This window comes from Oncorhynchus mykiss, unplaced genomic scaffold (assembly GCF_057628025.1).
Source record: "Oncorhynchus mykiss isolate SJ-2025 unplaced genomic scaffold, ASM5762802v1 scaffold96, whole genome shotgun sequence".
Taxonomy (NCBI): Eukaryota; Metazoa; Chordata; class Actinopteri; order Salmoniformes; family Salmonidae; genus Oncorhynchus; species Oncorhynchus mykiss.
In genome coordinates, this window is record NW_028322095.1 from 920087 (window position 1) to 934384 (window position 14298).

At 43.5% G+C, this 14298-nt stretch overlaps 1 protein-coding gene across 1 annotated transcript in view; it reads right to left on the minus strand.

Annotated features, from left to right (window-relative positions):
- Positions 1 to 14298, minus strand: part of LOC110490803 (serine/threonine-protein kinase WNK1) — a 174097-nt gene that overhangs the window by 52030 nt on the left and 107769 nt on the right. The window contains exons 6-9 of the mRNA XM_090228663.1: positions 11401 to 11489; positions 3129 to 3348; positions 2642 to 2921; positions 279 to 472 (exon numbers count right to left, since the gene is read on the minus strand). Coding sequence (XP_090084789.1) covers positions 279 to 472; positions 2642 to 2921; positions 3129 to 3348; positions 11401 to 11489 — 783 coding nt within the window. The remainder of the gene's footprint in view (positions 1 to 278; positions 473 to 2641; positions 2922 to 3128; positions 3349 to 11400; positions 11490 to 14298) is intronic.

A 14298-nucleotide genomic window follows, 5' to 3' on the forward strand; every position in this document is an offset into this window, starting at 1 on the left:
ACAACGACCATAGGAGTTGGCAAGACAGCACAAACAGATGTGGGATTAGAAAGGAGTACAGGACAAACCTGAGAGAGAGGGCAGCCGGGAAGGAAGAAGGTTGCTCCATTTCAAAGATTGAGAACCTCTTCATGTCAAAAGGGAACTGGCTCCAAATCCAGTCTTCAGACATCACCTTCATGCATATTACAACTACAAACTCCACTGAAATTCACTTCACTTCTACCTTCCTAAGAACTACAAAAAATATATAAGAATCCCTCCGACTCGTCACTTACCATGTTCTGCTGTTGGTAGGCATTGAGCTGCTGCTGTTGTTGCTGCAGCTGGGGGGAAGGGGAGGGGGAGGGGGCCTGGGTTTGGCCCTGCTGCTGCTGGGTGGCAGGGATGTTGCTATAGGACATGGTCAGCTGGCCCAGATGGGACTCAGAGAACACGGACGAACCCTGGCCGTTGTCCACCGCTCCGTCAGCTGTAGGTGGAAGGGACAAGAACCCACACAGTGACCAGATGAGAAAGGAGGGGAGAGGGAGGGAGAGAGAGGTGGAAACACGCACACTACCGTTATATATATATATATATATGAATGAGAGCGAGAGAGAGCGAGCAAGAAATCCAGATCAAGCGAGCCATTGAGAGATATACAGTGCCTTGCGAAAGTATTCGGCTCCCTTGAACTTTGCGACCTTTTGCCACATTTCAGGCTTCAAACATAAAGATATAAAACTTTATTTTTTTGTGAAGAATCAACAACAAGTGGGACACAATCATGAAGTGGAACGACATTTATTGGATATTTCTAACTTTTTTAACAAATCAAAAACTGAAAAATTGGGCGTGCAAAATTATTCAGCCCCCTTAAGTTAATACTTTGTAGCGCCACCTTTTGCTGCGATTACAGCTGTAAGTCGCTTGGGGTATGTCTCTATCAGTTTTGCACATCGAGAGACTGACATTTTTTCCCATTCCTCCTTGCAAAACAGCTCGAGCTCAGTGAGGTTGGATGGAGAGCATTTGTGAACAGCTCAAGGGGGCCAAATACTTTCGCAAGGCACTGTACAATATCAACTACATTGTATTCCTGATTTGCATTCGGAAAGTATTCAGACCCTTTGAATTGTTCTACTTTTATTTTTTACATAACAGACTTAATTTAAAATTGAGTAAATAGTTTTTTCCCCCTCAATGTACACACAATACCCCATAGTGACAAAGCAAAAAAAAGACAAATATCACATTTACATAAGTATCCAGACCCTTTGGTAGCGATTACAGCCTCAGGTCTTCTTGGGTATGACGCTATATTATTGGCATACCTGTATTTGGGGAGTTTCTCCCATTCTTCTCGGCCTCTCAAGCTCTGTCAGGTTGGATGGGGAGCGTCACTACACAGCTATTTTCAGGTCTCTCCAGAGAAGTTAGATTGGGTTCAAGTCTGGGCTCTGGCTGGGCCACACAAGGACATTGAGACTTGTCCCGAAGCCACTCCTGCATTGTCTTGACTGTGTGCTTAGGGTCGTTGTCCTGTTGAAAGGTGAACCTTCGCCCCAGTCTGAGGTCTTGAGCGCTCCGGAGCAGGTTTTCATTAAGGATCTCTCTGTACTTCGCTCCGTTCATCTTTCCCTTGATCCAGACTAGTCTCCCAGTCCCTGCCGCTGAAAAACATTCTCACAGCATGATGTGGCCACAACCATGCTTCACCGCAGGGATGGTATTTGCCAGGTGATGAGCAGTGCCTGGTTTCCTCCAGACTTGACGCATGGCATTCAGGCCAAAGAGTTCAATCTTGGTTTCATTAGACCAGAGAATCTTGTTTCTCATTGTCTGAGAGTACTTTAGGTGCCTTTTTGGCATACCCAAGCAGGTGTCAAGTGCCTTTTGCTGAGGAGTGGCTTCTGTCTGGCCACAACCACAATGGCCTGATTGGTGGAGTGCTGCAGAGATGGTTGTCCTTCTGGAAGGTTCTCCCATCTCCACAGAGGAACTCTGGAGCCCTGTCAGAGTGACCATCGGGTTCTTGGTCACCTCCCTGACCAAGGCCCTTCTCCCCTGATTGCTCAGTTTGGACAGGCGGCCAGCTCTAGTCTTGGTGGTACCAAACTTCTTCCGTTTAAAAATGATGGAGGCCACTGATGGAGGCCACTTCCCCAGATCTGTGCCTCAACACAATCCTGTCTTGGAGCTCTATGGACAATTCCTTTGACCTTATGGCTGTTTTTTTTCTCTCTGACATGCACTGTCAACCGTGGGACCTTATATAGACAGGTGTGTGCCTTTCCAAATCATGTCCAATCAATTGAATTTACCACAGGTGGACTCCGATCAAGTTGTAGAAACATCAAGGATGATCAATGGAAACAGGATGCACCTGAGCTCAATTTCGAGTCTCATACCAACGGGTCTGAATACTTATGTAAAAAAGTTTTTTTTTTAAATAAATTAGCAAAAAAATGTATAAAATCCTCTTTCCCTTTGTTATTATGGGGTATTCCGGGTAGATTGATGTGATTTCTTATATATTTAATACATTTTTTGAATTAAGGCTGTAACATAACAAAATCTGAAGGGGTCTGAATACTTTTCCGAATGCACTGTAAATAAATCCCATCTCTGAGTGAGACACTGTGCCTAGTCCACATACATGTCATGGAGATGTTGGCCTGTTGGTACTGCTGCTGGTCCATCTCTGGGTCCTCCTTCTCAGTCTGGGCTATAGGGGGCTGGGGGGGTAACTGACTCTGCTGGGGGGATCTGAGGGCCTCTGCTGCCTGTAGGATATACTGCTGCTTCTGATTCCTCTTCTCCAACTCCTCTCTGACCAGCTGCCTCTGTTCTCTCTTCTTTTGGATCAGAGACACTCGGTCTTTGATGGCCTTGGCCATCGTCTTGTGGTCTCCCTCGCACACATAGCCAGACTCGACCTGTTGGGACAGGAGAAGGAACAACCATGACTAGTCCATCTTGTTTTGACAGTCGCCACAACATCTCTCTCAGTGACGAGCTTCTACACCTCTATCCAGCCACCTTTTTCATTGATGTTGCAGTTCTGTTTTTAAAATCATCAGATCAATTAATTATAACAAAAATACATGGTATCAATCGATCCACCGTTCAACAATAAACCGTACCATTTCCTGTGCCACATCTTCGGGGAAGTCCTTGTTGAGGTCGAAGGAGAACTCGATGGCTTCGTTGTCCTTGTACTTTCCCTTCAGCTTCTTGACGTCTTCTATCCTCAGCCACAGTTTGATAGCGATCATCTCCCCATCGTCCTCCTCGGCTAGCTCCACACGCACACCAGTCTCCTCCTGGAAGAACGCATGGCTCAGCAGGATCTTAATGACATATCTGTGGCAGTGGAGGAGGGATGGGGGAAGAGAGAGGGATAAGAGGGGGACAATAGAGAGAGGGGGAGAAGAGAGAGAGGGGAAGAGAGAGGGGGAGAAGAGAGAAAGAAGGGAAGAGAGGGGGGGGGGGGGAAGAGAGAGAGAAGGGAAGAGAGGGGAGATTGATGGTAGAGTTTAGCATTAAGGCCAAAACAGGTTTTATTACATTCAATAAGTTCTGCATGGTGCATGATTAACCTATTAGCCTATTTACAGAGGACATTACACAACTCTGTGTGGGCTGGCCTAAAGGACTGCAATAGATCTGTGTGCTGACATCCAGTACTATGGCTTAATATCCTATAATAACTACGTATATTTACAATCCATAAATTATATCCCATATTAACCATGTACAGTCGTGGCCAAAAGTTTTGAAAATGACACAAATATAAATTCTCACAAAATTTGCTGCTTCAGTGTCTTTAGATATTTTTTTGTCAGATGTTACTGAAGTATAATTACAAGCATTTCATACGTGTCAAAGGATTTTATTGACAATTACATGAAGTTGATGCAAAGAGTCAATATTTGCAGTGTTGCCCCTTCTTTTTCAAGGCCTCTGCAATCCGTCCTGGCATGCTGTCAATTAACTTCTGGGCCACCCATGGCAGCCCATTCTTGCATAATCAAGTTTGTCAGAATGTGTGGGTTTTTGTTTGTCCATTCACCTCTTGAGGATTGTCCACAAGTTCTCAATGGGATTAAGGTCTGGGGAGTTTCCTGGCCATGGATCAAAAATATTGATGTTTTGTTCCCCGCGCCACTTAGTTATCACGTTTGTCTTATGGCAAGGTGCTCCATCATGCTGGAAAGGCATTGTTCGTCACCAAACTGTTCCTGGATGGTTGGGAGAAGTTGCTCTCGGAGGATGTGTTGTTACCATTCTTTATTCATGGCTGTGTTCTTAGGCAAAATTGTGAGTGAGCCCACTCCCTTGGCTGAGAAGCAACCCCACACATGAATGGTCTCAGGATGCTTTACTGTTGGCATGACACAGGACTGATGGTAGCGCTCACCTTGGCTTCTCCAGACAAGCTTTTTTCCGGATGCCCCAAACAATTGGAAAAGGGGATTCAGAGAAAATGACTTTACCCCAGTCCTCAGCAGTCCAATCCCTGTACCTTTTGCAGAATAATAATTCTGTCCCTGATGTTTTTCCTGGAGAGAAGTGGCTTCTTTGCTGCCCTTCTTGACACCAGGCCATCCTCCAAAAGTCTTTGCTTCACTGTGCGTGCAGATGCACTCCCAGCTGCCTGCTGCCATTCCTGAGCAAGCTCTGTACTGATGGTGCCCCGATCCCGCAGCTGAATCAACTTTAGGAGACGGTCCTGGCGCTTGCTGGACTTTCTTGGGCGCCCTGAAGCCTTCTTCACAACAATTGAACCATTCTCCTTCAAGTTCTTGATGATCCGATAATGGGTCGATTTAGGTGCAATCTTACTGGCAACAATATCCTTGCCTGTGAAGCCCTTTCTGTGCAAAGCAACGATGACGGCACGTGTTCCCTTTGCAGGTAACCATGGTTGACAGAGGAAGAACAATGATTCCAAGCACCACCCTCCTTTTGAAGCTTCCAGTCTGTTATTCGAACTCAATCAGCATGACAGAGTGATCTCCAGCCTTGTCCTCGTCAACACTCACACCTGTGTTAACGAGAGAATCCCTGACATGATGTCAGCTAGTCCTTTTGTGGCAGGGCTGAAATGCAGTGGAAATGTTTTTGGGGGATTCAGTTCATTTGCATGGCAAAGAGGGACTTTGCAATTAATTGCAATTCATGTGATCACTCTTCATAACATTCTGGAGTATATGCAAATTGCCATCATACAAACTGAGGCAGCAGACTTTGTGAAAATGTATATGTGTGTCATTCAAAAATATTGGCCACGACTATATATTTTACTATCCATACGTTATATCCCATATTAACCATGTATATTTACTATCAATAAATTATATCCTATAATAACCATGTATATTTACTATCCATAAATTTTATCCTATGATAACCATGTATATTTACTATCTATAAATATCCTATAATAACCATGAATATTTACAATCCGTAATTGATATCCTATAATAACCATGTATATTTACTATCTATAAATATCCATGTATATTTACTATCAATAAATTATATCCTATAATAACTAGGTATATTTACTATCCATAAATTATATCCTACAATAACTATGTATATTTAATATCCATGACTCAGACAAAAAGCATAATTGAAGGCTCAATGTTACCTCTCAGGACATCTTATCATGTGAGGCTCAGCTGGTAAGTGTGTCACGTTCTGACCTTAGTTCTGTTATTATATTTTTGTTTTAGTATGGTCAGGGCGTGAGTTGGGTGGGCAGTCTGTTGTTTTTCTATGTTGGTTTTTGAGTTTGGCCTAGTATGGTTCTCAGAGGCAGCTGTCAATTGCTGTCCCTGATTGAGAATCATTCTTAGGTAGCCTTCACTTTTGGGTTGTGAGTGTTTGGTCCACACGGTACTGTTTTCAGTTTTGTATATTCACGGCATCGTTTGTTGTTTTGTTCCAGTGTTCTATTGTCTTTATTAAAAAACATTATGGACACTTACCACCCTGCGTTTTGGTCCTCCGATCCTTCATAGTACTCCTCTTCGTCAGAAGAGTGTGTGTACAATGTGTATACATGAGGTGTATATATATATACACGAGGTACCAGTACTGAGTTGATGTGCAGGGGTACGAGGTAATAACTTGACTATATACACGAGGTACTGGTACTGAGTTGATGTGCAGGGGTATGAGGTAATAACTTGACTATATACACACGAGGTACCAGTACTGAGTTGATGTGCAGGGGTACGAGGTAATAACTTGACTATATACACGAGGTACCAGTACTGAGTTGATGTGCAGGGGTATGAGGTAATAACTTGACTATATACACGAGGTACCAGTACTGAGTTGATGTGCAGGGGTACGAGGTAATAACTTGACTATATACACGAGGTACCAGTACTGAGTTGATGTGCAGGGGTACAAGGTATTTGAGGTAGATATGTACATATAGGTAGGGATAAAATGACTAGGAAACAGGATAGATAATAAACAGTAGCAGCAGTGTATGTGGGGCGGCGGGTAGCCTATCGGTTAGAGCGTTGGACTAGTAACCGAAAGGTTGTAAGATCGAATCCCCGAGCTGACAAGGTACAAAATCTGTCGTTCTGCCCCTGAACAAGGCAGTTAACCCACTGTTCCTAGGCCGTCATTGAAATTAAGAATTTGTTCTTAACTGACTTGCCTAGATAAATAAAGGTTAAAAAATGTAAAAAAATAATAATAATGTTATGAGTCAAAAGAGTTAGTGCAAAGGGGCGTCGACCAAATTGCTACCTGGACTGTCTGCATGAACTATTTAGTATTCTTATGGTTTGGGGGTAGAAGGGGTCCTGTTGGTTCCAGACTTGGTGCACTGGTACCGCTTGCTGTGCAGTAGCAGAGAGAACAGTCTAGGACTTGGGTGGCTGGAGTCGGACAATTTTTAGGGCCTTCCTCTGACACGGCCTGGTATAGAGGTACTGGATGGCAGGGAGCTCGGCCCCAGTGATGTACTGGCTCGTATGCATTACCCTCTGTAGAGCACTACCCTCTGTAGAGCACTGCCCTCTGTAGAGCACTGCCCTCTGTAGAGCACTGCCCTCTGTAGAGCACTGCCCTCTGTAGAGCACTGCCCTCTGTAGAGCACTGCCCTCTGTAGAGCACTGCCCTCTGTAGTGTCTTGCAGTCGGATGCCAAGCAGTTGCCATACCAAGCAGTGATGCAGCCAGTCAAGATGCTCTCAATGGTTTGATCTGTAAAACTTTGAGGATCTGAGGGCCAATCTTTTCAGCCTTCTGGAGGGGCAAGAGGCGTTGTCGTGCCTTCTTCACAACTGTGTTGGTATGTGTACCATGTTAATTCCTTAGTGATGTGGACATTGAGGAACTTGAAGCTCTCGACCTGCTCCACTACAGCCCCGTCGAAATGGACGGGGCCGTGCTCAGCCCCCCGTTTACTGTCGTCCATGATCAGCTCTTTTGTCTTGCTGACATTGAGGGAAAAAGGGTCGTTATCGTGGCACCACACTGCCAGGTCATTGACCACCATTGGCTGTCTCATCGTTGTTGGTGATCAGGCCTACCACTGTCGTGTCATCAACAAATGTAATGATGGTATTGCGCGGCCACGCAGTCGTGTGCGAACAGGGAGTACAGGAGGGGACTAAGCACGTACCCTGTGTTGAGGGTCAGCGTTGCAGATGTGTTGTTGCCTTCCCTCACCACCTTTGGCAGCCCGCCAGGAAGTCCAGGATCCAGTTACAGAGGGAGGTGCTCAGTCCTAATGTCCTGAGCTAGGAGGGCACTGTGGTGTTGAACGCTGAGCTGTAGTCAATGAACAACACTCTCACATAGGTGTTCCTCTTATCCAGGCGGGAGAGTGCCGTGTGGAGTGCAATAGAGATTGCGTCATCTGAACATCTGTTGGGTCAGTACGCGAATTGGAGAGGGTCCAGAGTGTCTGGGATGATGGTGTTGATGTGAGCCATGACTTCCACAGTATTTCATGACTACAGATGGCTACAGGGCTGCCAAGTGTCTGACATGTCACAAAGAACAGGATAAGAGAATCCCATGTCTGTTACAGGTGGCTACAGGGCTGCCAAGTGTCTGACATGTCACAAAGAACAGGATAAGAGAATCCCATGACTGTTACAGGTGGCTAACACACTGTAGGCACCACTGGGTCCACACAGTGAATGCTCTAGTGCAGGGCTCTCTGACCCTGCGCCTGGAGAGTTACCCTCCTGTAGGTTTTCACTCCCACCCCAGTTGTAACTAACCTGACTCAGCTTATCAACAAGCTAATTATTATTAGAATCAGTTGCGCTAGATTAGGGTTGGCGTGAAAACCTACAGGACGCTAGCTTTCCAGGAACAGGGTTGGAGAGAAAACCTACAGGACGCTAGCTTTCCAGGAACAGGGTTGGAGTGAAAACCTACAGGACGCTAGCTCTCCAGGAACAGGGTTGGAGTGAAAACCTACAGGACGCTAGCTTTCCAGGAACAGGGTTGGAGTGAAAACCTACAGGATGCTAGCTCTCCAGGAACAGGGTTGGAGAGAAAACCTACAGGACGCTAGCTCTCCAGGAACAGGGTTGGAGTAAAAACCTACAGGACGCTAGCTCTCCAGGAACAGGGTTGGAGAGAAAACCTACAGGACGCTAGCTCTCCAGGAACAGGGTTGGAGAGAAAACCTACAGGACGCTAGCTCTCCAGGAACAGGGTTGGAGAGCCCTGCACTAGTGAGTCTAGTTTAAATAGCAAACATTCTATTATTGTTGAGACCGACCGCATAGTTAAGTCATACATTTCATGCATCGTTAAGTTAACCTCAATCATTAACCTGTCATTCTTCTGGTACTTTAGACAGAGCTGTATATAAATCAGTGTGAAAAAACAAGGCTAGAGTCTTGATAACAAACACCGTGAGAATGTCTGCACAGTGTAGCCAGCCTTTCCATGCATCGTTGAGTTAACACACCTCAACCATGCAACATTAGTATCAAGTACCAGGATAATGACAAAGTGGGGAAAACTAAAGGCTTTGGTTGAAATAGTAAACATACAAATGATGTTGTTAGACAACATAGTTTAAGTCAGTCTTTTTTATCCATTGTTCTGTCTGAAACCTCAACCATGCATCATTAAGGACCCAGAGTAGGGAAAAAACATGGCTTGATTATACTTAGGCTCGTGGGAATAACATCCTACCACATATTAAAAGCTTTACTGCACTTCTCTTTTCTCAAGGGTGTAGTTTGCTTTTTGTTGCAGGGTGTTGTCTGATATTATGTCTATAATACAAAACACAGACTTTTATTAGAATGACAATAAAAGATACAGAGATGAATCCTACTAGTAGGAGACAGCAGAGATGTATTAATACAACTGGCGGCTTGGCTACTAAAAGCACATTTATGCACCGGGGATTTTAACGATCTCCCAGTGTTCATGCATCGTTGAACAGTTGGCACCAGAGAAAGACAGCCAAGTCACCATCAGTCTTTCCACTGCATCATCAGTGAAACATCACACCGGGGTTTCATCTGACAACAAATTACCAAATATTGCTTGCTTTCCTCCCCCACATTTCATATTTCAATGCACTAATGCAAAATTGTTGCCCTTTAGTTCAAGGACTGGACGGCCTTCATAGTGCAAACACAGTGCAGTATAGCAGAGGGATATATTGATTTGTCAGTTGTGTGTGTGTGAGACAGCAGTCTTTCCAGCTCTCACTCATTGACAAAATCATTCACTACTCAACTGGCCTCACGGAGTCACGTTGACCTTCAAATGCAAACTTTAAAAAGACACCCAGTATCTATCTTTCACATACTGAAACATTTCATAAAAACTCATCAACAAAGCCTTCTAAGGTTTGTCAAGTAGTTAAACATGAAGGCTGTAAATCTTCATGAGAGTGACTAGTAAAACTGATGGACTATCGCATTAGATGCTCTTTCTATTTCCTGTCCAGTCATATGGTCTATCGCATTAGATGCTCTTTCTATTTCCTGTCCAGTCATATGGTCTATCGCATTAGATGCTCTTTCTACTTCCTGTCCAGTCATATGGTCTATCGCATTAGATGTTTTTTCTATTTCCTGTCCAGTCATATGGTCTATCGCATTAGATGCTCTTTCTATTTCCTGTCCAGTCATATGGTCTATCGCATTAGATGTTCTTTCTATTTCCTGTCCAGTCACATGGTCTACCGCATTAGATGTTCTTTCTATTTCCTGTCCAGTCATATGGTCTATCGCATTAGATGTTCTTTCTATTTCCTGTCCAGTCATATGGTCTATCGCATTAGATGTTCTTTCTATTTCCTGTCCAGTCACATGGTCTATCGCATTAGATGTTCTTTCTATTTCCTGTCCAGTCACATGGTCTATCGCATTAGATGTTCTTTCTATTTCCTGTCCAGTCATATGGTCTATCGCATTAGATGTTCTTTCTATTTCCTGTCCAGTCATATGGTCTATCGCATTAGATGTTCTTTCTATTTCCTGTCCAGTCACATGGTCTACCGCATTAGATGTTCTTTCTATTTCCTGTCCAGTCATATGGTCTATCGCATTAGATGTTCTTTCTATTTCCTGTCCAGTCATATGGTCTATCGCATTGGACATTTCATAAAAACTTTACCAAAAAAAGTGTTCTTCAAAACAAGTCCGTTTGTTCCCCCTCTAGGTTCAGGGGCATTCAAGCTTTTTCAGCGGGGACCCCATTTTGTACAGTAGAATGTCAGGGGACCCCATTATTTTCCCAATAATCTCTTGCCCCAAATCTAATGACAACCTTAAAAATCAACAAATAACCTTCAATTCATTGCATTGTCAACTCTTATCCAAATGAAAACAAACCAATAAATACATTTATTCCATACAACTGTGTCTTTAAAATGATCTTTTCTCTAAAACTTTTGTTTCTTGCCCCATAAATATTCAGTATTGTTAATTTGTATTTTATTTTGGCGACCCCACTTCAGTGTCACAACCCCGACTTTGAAGAATACTGCTCTAGGCAAAAACTGACATGTAGTCAAGGCAACCGTGAGTGACATTCATATTTAAACAGTGATGAGGGGTTTTGACAGACACAGGTAGTCAGTCGCCAGCTAGAGACAGTAATACAGATTCAGTTCCTCTTGTTTTGGTTCAACAGGAACAGAGAGTGGATAAGGAAAACACTCTGTCCACAAACTGTGGGAGATTTATGTGGCGATTCAGAGTGGCAGTGTGTGTGTGGGGCCTGTTTGTAGGACTAAGTACTCAGGGAGAACTAAGCGGCAGGCTGGCCAAGGCCTTCAGGACACCCTCAGACTCTGAACATCATGTGTGTGAATGACAGATGAAAGGACTAACAGCACCCCAAGGTGTGTGTTTATGTACAGTACACACACACGCACGCTCACACACTAGCTCACCTCTCATCTTTGTTCTGGCGGATGCATCCCTCGATAATTTCCTTAACTTCTGGTATGGCTACCTTGTCAAAGCTGGCCGGCTTGACTCCCTGTGGGGGCAGAAACACAGGAGAACATTAAATCAATGTGCCAGCTGAAGCATGAGGCCAACAGAGACCCCCATTTCACCTCATTATCGAGCAGGGGGGCGTCTAGTGGAAAGATCAAGGCCAAGGAATCAAGAGAGAGAAACAGCGCGAGAGAGAGAGAGAGAGAAACAGCGAGAGAGAGAGAGAGAGAGAGAGAGAGAGAGAGAGAGAGAGAGAGAGAGAGAGAGAGAGAGAGAGAGAGAGAGAGAGAGAGAGATGGAGAAAGAGAGTGAGAGAGAGAGAGAGAGAGAGAGAGAGAGAGAGAGAGAGAGAGAGCGAAAAAGAGGGGGTCTCAGTTAAAAAACAACTTTCAATTCTGGTTGAGTGTAGCAGTGGGTAATTTTCCTTACGACAGAGACCATAAAAGTGTGTGCGTGTTGTGTGTTTTGTGGGCCCCAGTGAGCTCTAAACAGCCAGGGTAACCAGCCGTCTTGATTTAACTCAGGGAGTGTGTGGTGTGGCAGGCCTGAAGCTCTAGCTGAGACAGACTTGGAAGTCTGTCACCGGCTCAGCCCAATGTAGCCAAAGTCTGTCTCGAGACGCTTCAGTAAACCTGGGACCCGAGCATAACGGGATCAACATAGAAACATACATGTGCACACAACATGCGAGCCCCATTAGCCTACCATACAAACACGTTTTACTGGACAACATTGATCAAATCAGGAACAGCTGAGTGTCTTTCCCCTGAGATAAACATGTAAACAATCTGTCTCTCACAACTTGGTGACAAGTCTATTTTCAGACACCATTAGAACTCACACCAATACTTTTGCCATCCTTTCAGACGCAGATGGAAGCATCATCTATAGAAAATAAAAGACTAAAAGCTCATTTGATCCAAATCAGGTTCTAAGAGAGTCTTGAAACGCAGGACTTGAATAAAGTCCACATCAAGAGGATCCAGTTGTTGAGATGAATAAGTCCAGCCCAACATCAGGGCAGTGAGATTCAAGGTCATCCTCTTGATACCAAGTTGATCCATACAACCTGAACCCAAGGCAAGTCATCCTCCTGATACCAAGTTGATCCATACAACCTGGACCCAAGGCAAGTCATCCTCCTGATACCAAGTTGATCCATACAACCTGAACCCAAGGCAATTCATCCTCCTGATACCAAGTCATTTGTAAAAAATAAAAAAAATACAAATTAGGATCCAATTAGCTAAAGCCATAACGCTAGCTAATCTTCCTGGAGTCCAACACCAATTAACAAGACATTACAAACAACCACAAAACAAGACTTCAAACTTTCAACAAGTAGACAATTAAAATACCTGACAGGAAACACATTTAACATTCAGTTGACGCTTTCTATTTCCTGTCCAGTCATATGGTCTACCACATTAGATGTTCTTTCTATTTCCTGTCCAGTCACATGGTCTATCGCATTAGATGTTCTTTCTATTTCCTGTCCAGTCACATGGTATATCGCATTAGATGTTCTTTCTATTTCCTGTCCAGTCACATGGTCTACCACATTAGATGTTCTTTCTACCTCCTGTCCAGTCATATGGTCTATCACATTAGATGTTCTTTCTACCTCCTGTCCAGTTATTTGGTCTATCGCATTAGATGTTCTTTCTACCTCCTGTCCAGTCACATGGTCTATCGCATTAGATGTTCTTTCTATTTCCTGTCCAGTCATATGGTCTATCGCATTAGATGTTCTTTCTACCTCCTGTCCAGTCATATGGTCTATCGCATTAGATGTTCTTTCTACCTCCTGTCCAGTCATATGGTCTATCGCATTAGATGTTCTTTCTACCTCCTGTCCAGTCATATGGTCTATCGCATTAGATGTTCTTTTATTTTTTTCTTGAAGGTGGATTTACTTTTTGCCTGAGAAATATGGATTGGTAAAGAGTTCCATTCAGCTGAGAAATATGGATTGGTAAAGAGTTCCATTCAGCTGAGAAATATGGATTGGTAAAGAGTTCCATTCAGCTGAGAAATATGGATTGGTAAAGAGTTCCATTCAGCTGAGAAATATGGATTGGTAAAGAGTTCCATTCAGCTGAGAAATATGGATTGGTAAAGAGTTCCATTCAGCTGAGAAATATGGATTGGTAAAGAGTTCCATTCAGCTAGAAATATGGATTGGTAAAGAGTTCCATTCAGCTAGAAATATGGATTGGTAAAGAGTTCTATTCAGCTAGAAATATGGATTGGTAAAGAGTTCTATTCAGCTAGAAATATAGATTGGTAAAGAGTTCCATTCAGCTAGAAATATGGATTGGTAAAGAGTTCCATTCAGCTAGAAATATGGATTGGTAAAGAGTTCCATTCAGCTAGAAATATGGATTGGTAAAGAGTTCTATTCAGCTAGAAATATGGATTGGTAAAGAGTTCTATTCAGCTAGAAATATGGATTGGTAAAGAGTTCCATTCAGCTAGAAATATGGATTGGTAAAGAGTTCCATTCAGCTAGAAATATGGATTGGTAAAGAGTTCCTTTCAGCTGAGAAATATGGATTGGTAAAGAGTTCCTTTCAGCTGAGAAATATGGATTGGTAAAGAGTTCCATTCAGCTGAGAAATATGGATTGGTAAAGAGTTCCATTCAGCTGAGAAATATGGATTGGTAAAGAGGTCCATTCAGCTAGAAATATGGATTGGTAAAGAGTTCCTTTCAGCTGAGAAATATGGATTGGTAAAGAGTTCCATTCAGCTAGAAATATGGATTGGTAAAGAGTTCCATTCAGCTGAGAAATATGGATTGGTAAAGAGTTCCTTTCAGCTGAGAAATATGGATTGGTAAAGAGTTCC